Below are 11,222 nucleotides of genomic sequence, written 5' to 3'. Positions count from 1 at the left end.
GGTGACGTGGTGAAGTCCGGTGGTGAAGACGCGGTCGTAGTGGCGGCGGTGCAGAGGCGGCGGTGGCCGGTGGCGGTGCTTTCCGTCGCTGGCAGTGCGCCCTCTCTAGATCGGCTAGGGTTTGGGATGTAGGTGGGGTGTCTGGCGGCTCAGGTGAACCTCGTACCTTGTGCCCCGGCCTCACCTCCTTTTTATGGCGCTGTACGACGGAGGCCCACCAACCATGGAGCGGTTGGGCGCCCTCGATCAGGGCGCGGATCTAAGGTAGGCCAATTGGTGGAGATCAATCTAACATTCTCCCCCTTAATCTCACCTTATGACATAAACTCAACTTAATTGCTTTATCTTGTTTTCATTTCATCACAGATCAATACATAGAGCGTGCCACATCGTCACAGTCTGTTGCCATTAGATTAAACAACTATAATGCACCTCTCTATTTTGAAATAGATTCTCAACTAGGTCCTTATTGTCCAGGAATCATAGGCTTTCCCTTAAACCCATGCCGGCTAAGTGTTCTTTGAACACGCTGGGTGGTAAGCCTTTTGTAAGCGGATCCACGAGTATCTTTTTTGTTCTTATATGCTCAAGACTAATTATATGATCCCGGACTTTATCTTTCATAACATAATACTTTATGTCAATGTGTTTGGCAGCACCACTTGACTAATTGTTGTGAGCATAACATACTGTTGAATTATTATCACAGTATAACTTGAGTGGTTTATGTATGCCGTCTACCACTTTCAACCCGAGCATGAATTTCTTCAGCCAATTCATCTGCCCTGTGACCTCATAACATGCTACAAACTCGGCATACATTGTGGACGATGTAGTGACGGTTTGCTTTGAGCTTTTCCACAACATAGCTCCTCCTGCGAGAGTGAATATGTATCCTGACGTGGACTTTCTGTCATCTCCTGCATAATCAAAATCTGTATACCCATCTATATGTAGAGAATCAGATCTTCTGTATGTTAGCATGAGACCCTTTGTACCTTGCAGATAACGCAAAACTTTCTTTACTAATTTCCAGTGTTCTATTCCTAGATTACTCTGATATCTGCCAAGTAACCTGGTAACAAATGCTAAGTCAGGGCGAGTACACACTTGAGCATACTGTAAACTTCCGACAGCTAAACTATATGGAACCACTTTTATTTGATCGATCTCATATTGGTTCTTGGGACATTGAAATTCCCCATATCTATCGCCCTTGACTATGGGAGCAAGTGAAGACTTACAATTTTGCATACTGTATTTCTTTAGAACTTTTTCTAAGTATGCCTTTTGTGATAATCCTAAAACCCCCTTTTCTCTATCTCGGTGAATCTCTATGCCTAAAATGAACGAAGCTTCACCGAGATCCTTCATATCAAACTTCGAGGACAAGAACTTCTTTGTTTCTAGTAGTAGATTAACATCATTGCTAGCGAGTAAGATGTCATCCACATACTAAGTCTAGAAAAATATATTTTCCATTCTTGAACTTTGCATAAACGCAATTGTCCTTTACATTTTCTTAAAACACAAACTTTCTTATTGTACTATCAAACTTCAAATACCACTGTCTTGAAGCTTGTTTTAATCCGTAAATGGATTTCTTCAGACAACATCCCATACGTTCTTTTCCTTCGACAACAAAACCTTTTGGTTGTGCCACGTAAACATTTTCCTCTAGATCCCCGTTTAGGAACGCCGTCTTTACATCCATCTGATGTAATTCTAAATTGTAATGTGCTACAAGCGACATTATGATTCTAAAAGAATCCTTACATGAGATTAGAGAAAATGTCTTATTATAATCTATACATTCTCTTTGCGTGAAGCCTTTCACCACAAGTCGTGCTTTGAATCTTTCTATATTTCCTTTGGAGTCATGTTTGGTTTTGTAGACCCATTTACAACCTACTGTCTTAGCTCCTTTAGGAATTGTTTCTAAGTCTCAAACACCATTGGTTTTCATTGATTTTATTTCATCTTCCATGGCTTCAAGCCACTTTGATGAGTGAAGGCTTCTCATGGCTTCTTCAAATGAGGTGAGATCACCCTCCATTTGAAATTCCTCACATTCATAAACTTCGTAATCTTTAGGAATGGTTGATCTCCTGACTCTTTGAGACCTTCTAGGGACCTCGTTAGATGATGCTTGTTCTATATGAGGCTGTTGTTGCTCTTCCTCATGTGTGACAATGGGTTGTATGGGATCCTGCACGACATGTTCCTCATGTTCATTCATTGTTGCCATAGGAGAACTAACAACAGTTGCTGTTACTATAGTGTCTTGCACTGTTGGTACAACAACAACAGGTAGCGCGAATAATGGTTCCTGAACCATCGGAGTGGGCACGTATACCCGCTTCTCTTTAAAATTAATTTCTCACGCTACCATGCTCCCCCTGATCATATCATCCTCCAAGAACACAATATGTCTTATTTCTACAAACTTTGTTTGTCTGTCAGGACAATAGAAATGGTAACCTTTTGACTTTTCTGGATAGCCAATGAAATGGCAACTGACTATCTTGGAGTCTAGCTTCTCTATATTTGGGTTAAAGACTTTTGCCTTAGTTGGACAACCCCACACACGTAAATAGTTAAGTGAGGGTTCCTTTTCTGTCCGCAACTCATACGGTGTTTTGGGCACCGACTTACTTGTCACTAGATTGAGAATATGAATGGCGGTTTTTAACGCCTCCATCCATAAACTTATCGGTAGGATAGAGTAACTTATCATGCTTCTCACCATATCCATTAAGATACGGTTGCGTCTTTCAACTACTCCATTCTGCTGAGGCTCGTCCAGTGTAGAATACTAGGCAACTATGTCATTTTCCTGTAAGAACCTTGCAAAGGGTCTAGGAACTTGGCCATATGGGGTATGTCGACCGTAGTACTCTCCCACACGGTCGAACCTTACTGCCTTAATCTTTAAGTTGTGCTGATTTTCTACTTTAGCCTTGAATATCTTAAATTTATCCAATGCTTTCGATATTTCCTTAATTGAATAAATATAGACAAACGAGAATAATCATATGTGAATGTTATACATGAATCATAACCATCCACACTCTTCACAGGAAAAGGACCACATATGTCTGTGTGAATTATTTCTAAAATTCATGCGCTTCGTTTGACATCTTTCTTTATTTTCTTAACGTATTTTCCTTTTATGCAATCAATGCATTGTTCTAAATCTAAAAATTCTAAAGGCGAAAGAATTGATTTCTTAATCAATCGCTCTATTCTTCCCCTCAAAATATGGCATAAACGACAGTGCCATAATTTCAAAGATACATCATGCACTCTCTTCCGCTTATTTGTTGCATTCATAGACAAGGAAGCATTCTCATTCTCAATGCTCACATCATTCACATTCTCAGAAAGTGATAATAAATAAAGCTTGTCTTGTCGAAAGGCAAGACCAACACACTTATTATTAATCACAATTCGACATTTACCATTACCAAAATGGCAATCATATCCATCATCATCTAATCTTCAAACACTTACCAAGTTTCTACGCAAAGAGGGTACATAAAGAATATCTGAAAGCTGAAGTTTAAAACCATCATCTAATTCTAGAGAAAGATCTCCAATGGCTTCAACTTCGGCTTCAACTCCATTTGCAACTTTAACTCTTCTTTCTCCTCTTTGTAGGGTTCTCCTCGTACGAAATCTCTATAATGAATTTGCAACACGAACAGTTGCACCTGAATCAATCCATCAAGTAGATTTTGCATAACTTAAATATAGGGATTCATCTATGAATATAATGAAATCCTCACCTTTCTTCAGAAGGCTTTTTAGGAAGTCTGGACAGTCCCTTTGGTAATGTCCATGCTGCTTGCACCATTTGCACTGATCTTTTTTAACTTGGGCATTGTTGTTCTTCTGATGGTGCTCAGTTTGAGGGGCTTTCCCTTGAGGTTTGGCATTCTTGTTTTAGTTCTTCTTCTTGTTGTCCTTCACAAGGTTAGCAGAGTCACCTTATGAGCTTTTCAACCTCTCCTCTTCTTGAACACACATTGCAATGACCTTCTCTATATCCCAATTATCGGGCTGCATGTTGTAGTTCACAACAAAAGTTTCATATTCTTTGGGCAAGGAAGCAAAAACCAAATGAATAAGGAACTCATCCTTGAGTCCCAAATCCATTGGTTTTAGCTTTGAAGCCGTGTTGCTCATCTTCAGTATGTGCTCTCTTATACCACCACTAGTGTATTTCTCATTGAATAATTTCTTGATCAAAGTACTGGCATAAGCCTTTGAAGTGCCAGTAAACTCACTCTCCACTTTCTTAAGATATTATGTGGTGGTATCACAATCTGGGATAGACCCTCTTATCGCATCTGAAATAGTGGACTTAGCCACCATCAAGCACTTGCGGTTTGAAATGTCCCATTTCTTGCGTTCGAGATCATATTTCATCTGCACTTCTGCATGATCTCGTTGCCGAGCAGTGAAATCAGCATCAGACTCATTTTCTTCCCTCACTGGGTCCACTGGCTCAGTAGGACACGGGAAGGTAAGTGCTAGGTCATTTTCAGATAGCGCAAGTGCTAGTTCATACTTCTCTTACCATACCCTATAGTTACCCCCTTCAAGAGACGGTATGTGCAAGATAAAAGTCATTAGGTTGAGTCCTGAAAAACATCGTCAGAGAAAGTGAGAAAATTGACATAATAATTGCATGCCTTAATTTAACGTTAGTCAAAATTAAAATATACAACTTTCTTATACACTAATTCTACATCACCGTTGGGCAGAAATATAATTAATGCATGGAAAACCTTATGAATAAACATTATAATATTGCTATTATCAACGTTGGTCAGAAAAATGACAATATTATAATTTACTGAATAAAATTCTCCCATTGATTTGAATTTAATTAGAAGATAATAATCTGTAACCTTTGTAGAGGAAACATAAAAAAATTATTAATCTACTTTTCAGAAGTATTTTACTGTACTCATCTACTCTCTGAAAAAATTATACAGTTGGTTTAAATTTTGACAGAGATTTAAACTAGACAAAAATCATCAAAATTTGCTTCTAAAAATGAATAAAACAATAATATAGTTTCTACTGTTCATTTGATCCAACCCGTTGAAACAGTGCTCGCCCCAGCGGCAAAATGCCGCCCGCGCTCGTGAAACCAGCCCATCCGCCTACTTCGCCCCAGCGCGCACGCGCGCTCCCCGCGCCTAGGCCGCAACCTGGGCCTAGGCCAGGATTCTCCTTCCCCGCCTGGGCAAGAAGTGGCATGTTCAATCAGAGCTGTCCATCTTGATACTACGGACGTCCGTCGTTCTCGCAGGTACAAAAACACGCCCCATCGCGATGCGTGCGCCCTAACCCTAATTCATTCGCTCCCACCCCTTCTCTCTCTCTCAGCGCCACGCATGGAAAAAAAGAGGAGTGAGTAGCGGAGTGGCACCGCTGCCGGTCCCCTCACCGGCACGCGCACTCGCCCTAGGCTGAGTGCGCCGCCGTCGAGCGGTCTGGGCGACGGTGCCCTAATCCCCCACACGCGCTGTAGTAGGTCTCTCCCCCTTCCGTCCATTCTTTCTAGGGTTAGGGTTAGGGTTTCGGGTGGGGTTTCAATCCGATTCGAATCGAGTCCCCTCCTTCTGTTTTCTTTATGATTTCTACCCCAAAGACTAGATCTACATCTAGACCAAGCGACTGATACCATTGATAGAAGTTTAGGATCACCTAGTTGCAGATCTAGCGGGTGTATACTTGAATTTAGAACATGACAAACCCTAGAACATAAGCTAAAGCGAGAAACAGAGAGAGAGAGAGAGAGAGAGAGAGAGAGAGAGAGAGAGAGAGAGAGAGAGAGAGAGTGCAGAGATGCAAACCATTGGCCGCCTTCGAGGAAGACGAGCTGGCCATGGCGGTGCTTGTCGGTGACGCGGTGAAGTCTGGCGGTGAAGACGCGGTCGCAGTGGCGGCGGTGCAGCGGTGGCCGGTGGCGGTGCTTCCCGTCGCTGGCAGCGCCCCCTCTCTAGATCGGCTAGGGTTTGGGATGTAGGTGGGGGTGTGTGGCGGCTCAGGTGAACCTTGTGCCTTGTGCCCCGGCCCCCACCTCCCTTTTTATGGCGTTGTGCAACGGGGGCCCACCAACCATAGAGCGGTTGGGTGCCCCCAATCAGGGCGCGATCTAACACGGATTGCCACTACGGGTGCTCTTCCAACTCTGGCAAGATGAAATCTATTGAACTGTGAAATTTGGGGGGAGGGGGGTTAGAGGGGTATGGTCGATGAATTAGGGATTTAGAGGAAAACCGGTGGAGACAGTTGGTGTGTGGGACAATGTTAGTGAGGAGCGTTGGGCGGGACAGTCAGATGACTAGTGGATGGGTTGGGGTAGAGGAGAACTTCATCCAATAGGTTATTGAGGCAATGAGGAACAATGGTGTATCGGCGCTTAGCGGTTGGAGTTGTGACGTAGATGGGAGAGAAGAACAAGGCTGAGACACGGAGAACCTACTCAGGCGCCATGGTTATGGCCGGAGAAGGCGAAAGTATAGAAGAAATTAGGAAAGAAGAAGGCCTTATATGAAATATTTTGGCAAAGATCTAAAATGAGTCATGAGAAACAAAGGTGGAGCAAAATTTGCAGCGACCTACGTGTCTCCGGCCTCACTACCACGGTGAAAATTGAAGACCAGTATTACCCCATCACGAAATTACAAATACATTATGCCACATGTATATTAGATAGATCAGAAATGATCAGCTCCCCCTCCTTCACCAGTAGTCCAGAGTCCAGACCCCACGTCTCACAACAGCAGGTTGAAAGAATGTATCGATCAGTGCTAGTTGTTACACGTACATACATATACATATATTTATACACGTACTCACCACTCTTTTCAATTTGTGTGTTTTAGTGAATCGAATCGATTCGAATTTTCACCGTGCAATACATGCATCGATGCGACGACGTGCACGAGAGATCGAGAACAACTACGTACGACTGTTCAGTTGAGTTGAGTCAGTCAGATTGCCACGCCACGTACAATGTGTTTGTGTGTGTCGGTTTGACGTACGATCGGCGATCGATCACCTCCCCTTCATGTCGGCGAGCTGCTGGAAGAGCTCCCCGGCGGCGGTGGTGGACGCGTCGGGCACGCCGCCGCCCGAGGCGCTGGCCGCGGGGACGACGGCGCCTCCGCCGCCGCCCTCGGCCGCGGCGCCGTCCTCCCCGTCCTGCTGCGCGCCCTCGGGTGGGTTGGCGTCCTGCAGCTGCAGCGCGTACTCGAGGTTCCACAGCACGTCGCCCATGGAGATGCGGTCGCTGCCGAACTCGGCGAGGCACTTCTCGGCGGTCTCGGCGAACTTGGCGAGCGACTCCGGGTTGACGGTGCCGGCGAGCTTGGGGTCCATGATCTTCTCGATGAGGCCCTTGCGCTTCCACTGCATGCCCCACTCCGCCAGGCTGACCTGCTCCCGGGGCAGCTGCGGGTCGATGGGCGGCCGCGCGCACAGCGCCTCCAGCAGCACCACGCCGAAGGAGTAGACGTCCGACTTGTCCGTCAGCTGCTGGCACCGGAAGTACTCCGGGTCCAGGTACCCGAAGCTGCCCTTCACGGCGGTGCTGACGTGGAGCTGGTTCATGCCAGGCCCGTCCTTGGACAGCCCGAAGTCCGACACCTTGGCCACGAAGTTGTCGTCCAGCAGGATGTTGGTGGTCTTGACGTCGCGGTGGATGATCCCCTGCGCCGTGCCCGTGTGCAGGTAGTGCAGGCCCCTGGCGGCGCCGATGCAGATCTCCAGCCGCTGCTTCCACGGCAGCGGCGTCACCCCTTCGTTGCCGTAGATGTGGTCCCGGAACACGCCGTTGTGCATGTACTCGTACACCAGGATCATCTCCTGGTTCTCGTCGCAGTAGCCGATGAGGGACACCAGGTGGCGGTGCCGCAGCTTGGACAGCATCTGGATCTCCGTGTTGAACTCGTTGATGCCCTGCTCCGACTCGGCGCTCCCGCGCTTCACCGCCACCTTGGTGCCGTCGTCGATCTCGCCGACGTACACGTTGCCGAACCCGCCCACGCCGATGATGTTCTTCTCGTCCCAGTTCCCGGTGGCGGCCTGGATCTCGGCGAACGAGAAGAACCGCCCCAGGCCCATGGTGGAGGAGAAGGTGTTGCCGCTCTTGTGGGACCCGTACCCGCCCTTGCCGCTGGCGGTGAAGGACTGGCCCGTGTGGATGGGGAGCAGCCACGACGAGAAGCTCTCCCGCCGCTCCCAGTCCTGCGGCCGCTTGTACCACTTCACCACCATGGCGCCCAGCCCCGCGAACGCGCCGAACATCATGGCGAACCCGACGGCCGCCACCGCCTTGCGTCCGCCGCTCCCGTCGTCGGCCTTCCGCCCGTCCACGCCGAACTCGCCGTCCAGGCTGCCCACGGAGTTGCTCATCTTTAGCACCTCCATGCCGTTGAGCAGCGCGTCGATCCGCCCCGTGTCCTGCCCCATGGGCCCGACCTGAACGCTCAGCTTCCCCTTGCCGTCCGCGCCCTCCAGCGACGACGAGTTCACCACGAAGTCCTTGTAGTAGGGCGCCGCCAGCTCGCCGCCGGTCACCGTGGACAGGTCCAGCCCGGACACGGCCTTGCGCCCGCTGATGTACACGTCGAAGTAGAGGTCGTTGGTGGCCTTGCTCACGATGTCGGCGAAGAAGAGGCGGACCAGGTAGCTGAAGGACGGGTCCACGTCCACCTTCCACGTCAGGTTGAAGTTGGGGCTCCCCACGTCGGCGTCCGCCATCTTGGCGGCGCTCGCGTACACCAGCGTCGGCGCCACCAGCCGGGACGTCCCGTCGGGGAACTTGATGGTGCTGGTGGGCACCGACACGTCCTTCACCGCCTCCTTGGTCTGCACGTACGCCGCGTCGGTCTCCCACCGCCGGCCCAGCGTGTCGTTGGCGGGGCCGATGGCGGGTCCGCCGACGTTGATCCGGTACAGGACCTGGTACGCGTCGTGCACGAGGCCGGTGATCTCGCCCAGCGGCGCGACGGCCAGCGCCGAGTCAGTGATGAGCTCGTCGGGCGCGTTCACCACTTCGATGGCGTTCACGAAGGCGGCGGAGCCCTTGAGCGGCTGGAACTTGAGCGCGAGGTGGTTCTCGGTGGCGTTGATCACGTACTCCTTCATCACCGGCTTGTTCTCCGGGGTGAAGCTGTGCAGAAGGACGTTGTCGTCGGTGACGACGCTGAAGGTGGCCGACGCGAGGTCCACGTCGCCGCCCTTGATCGGGAAGAGGTAGATGCGGATGAAGTGCCACCCCGGCACGGTGAGCGGGAAGCTGTAGACGGCCTCCTCCTTGAAGACCCGCGCGGTGGCGTACAGCGGCGACGGCACGTCGGCCTTGTCGTCGGCGGCGACGCGGATGGCGTCGTTGGCGGAGAGCAGGTGGTTGGCCTGCGCGTCCGTCTTGTACGACTTGCCGTCAGCGGTCACGGGCGCCGTCCCGCCGCAGTCGATCAGGAAGCTGTCCTTGGGCATGAAGCTGGACGGCGTGGGCGGCGTCTCCGCGCCGCTGTCGGTCACGGGCCGGCCCTGCCCGGACACAGTGGTTGTTGTCGCCACCAGCGCTGCGGCTAGCAGCAGCAGAAGCAGCGCCGGCGGGAGCGTCCCGCGGCGCGTCATGGCTGGTGTGCTACGTGCTCGACCACCACCACCACCAGCGCTTGCTAGCTAGCTAGTCCAGCGTGCGTGCACGTCACCACCAGCACCGGCACCGGAGGGCGGCAGAGCAGCACCGGACGCCGGCACACGCTGCAGGCTCTGACTGGGTGGGGTTGGGTGGGTTATTGACGGTGGCGGGGCCCTCTCACCCTCTCTCTGGTTGGTGGGCCCAATCGGAGGAGAGGGAGGAGGGAGGGGGGGTGAAATGGCGGGTTATGTGGTGGCCACCGGCGCGCCAAGTTTAAGCAGCCCGCGCGGCCGCCCGCTATGTTTGGGGTGGTGGCCACTGGCCACAGGCCGGCGACCGGGTCACCGCCGAGACGTGCGCTCCACCGCATTCTCCGCTCCCCCCCCCCCGCTGCCGCTGCGTGCCAGCTCACCTGCACCTGTGCGCCAACCTGCCATGTGCATTCTGCCTATTCTTGAGTCGCTGGCGGAAGAGCACACGGCACGACGAGCAGCAACAAGGCGAGCAACGAAGAAGGAGCGGCGGGGCCGGGCTGGCGTCCATGGACGCGGACGAGCAGCAGCACACGACACGGCGAGGAGCAGCAAGGCGAGCAACGGCGAAGGAGCAGCAGGGCCGGGCTGTCATCCATGGACGCGGATGAGCAGCAGCAAGGCGAGCAATGGAGAAGGAGCGGCAGGGCCCGGCTGGCGTCCATGGACGCGGACGAGCAGCAGCAAGGCGAGCAACGGAGAAGGAACGGCGGGGCCGGGCTAGCGTCCATGGACGCGGCTCTGCCGTTCTTGGGAGTCGCGGACGGAGGAACAAAGTAGCCGCCGCGAGGAGGCCAACCACGGGCGCGGCGCTGCCAGCACGTCTGCTGGAGCTCCGGCGGGCGAGGATGGCGGTGCCGGTGAGGAGGGGGCTAGGGCGGGGGTCTGCCCGAGCTCCGGCAGCGGAGATGAGCTGTGAGGGTCCAGGGCAGGGGTCTGCTCGGCCGAGCGCCAGCGGCCAGGCTCGTCGGGCGCGCGGGGAGCTCCATCGGCGGGAGGAGGGGCGGCGGCGCGCGAGAGGACGAGGAGCGCACGCGCGGAAGGTGACGAGAAGGGAGCACCGGGCTGGCTCCAGTAGAACGGCCGATTTGGTCGTTCAATCTGGCCAGGCCACAGCAGTACGGATGGTCAGCCCTGGTCAGGCTCAAGCTCAATTTCAGGCAACCAAACAGACCAAAATTGGCTCCATGGAGCCAGGCTAAGGGTTAGCCACCCAACCAAACACACCATAGCTGCTACTCCTAAGTCCTACCTGCCAGCATGCTACTGCTGTAGTAGTACTGCATATTCAGACAACTAATCTTTGCAGATCTTAATCTCAAGCATTGTTTGTTGTGCAAGATTTTAATTGTTTTAATGTCCCCAGAGCATGTGGGCTTCTCTGGTGAAGTACCCGTCTTCCTCCATGGTACGACCTCGCTGGGGGATCTTAGCTCGGTCAGGCTCGCCATAGAGCGGCTGGGTGAAGCATCTCGGGTTTCGACAGCCTAGTGACGATTTATTGGCCAGGCCTTCCG

At 51.6% G+C, this 11,222-nt stretch overlaps 2 protein-coding genes across 2 annotated transcripts; both read right to left on the bottom strand.

Annotated features, from left to right (window-relative positions):
* Window positions 1–6,704: 6,704 nt before the first annotated feature.
* Window positions 6,705–9,841, bottom strand: LOC136530361 (probable receptor-like protein kinase At2g21480). The gene has a single exon (XM_066523111.1). It carries the CDS (start codon window positions 9,664–9,666, stop codon window positions 7,078–7,080), a length of 2,589 nt encoding a protein of 862 aa, XP_066379208.1. The 5' UTR covers window positions 9,667–9,841; the 3' UTR covers window positions 6,705–7,077.
* Window positions 9,842–10,425: 584 nt separating this feature from the next.
* Window positions 10,426–10,894, bottom strand: LOC136530364 (predicted GPI-anchored protein 58). Its single transcript, XM_066523114.1, has 2 exons — window positions 10,880–10,894; window positions 10,426–10,806 (listed from the first exon to the last, which is right to left on the bottom strand). The coding sequence occupies exons 1-2, from the start codon at window positions 10,892–10,894 to the stop codon at window positions 10,426–10,428; spliced, it is 396 nt and encodes a 131-aa protein (XP_066379211.1).
* Between the last annotated feature and the right edge of the window lie 328 nt (window positions 10,895–11,222).

Source organism: Miscanthus floridulus, unplaced genomic scaffold (assembly GCF_019320115.1).
Source record: "Miscanthus floridulus cultivar M001 unplaced genomic scaffold, ASM1932011v1 fs_113_4_5, whole genome shotgun sequence".
NCBI classification, from domain to species: Eukaryota; Viridiplantae; Streptophyta; class Magnoliopsida; order Poales; family Poaceae; genus Miscanthus; species Miscanthus floridulus.
This window is presented reverse-complemented; position numbering and strand designations above follow the sequence as displayed.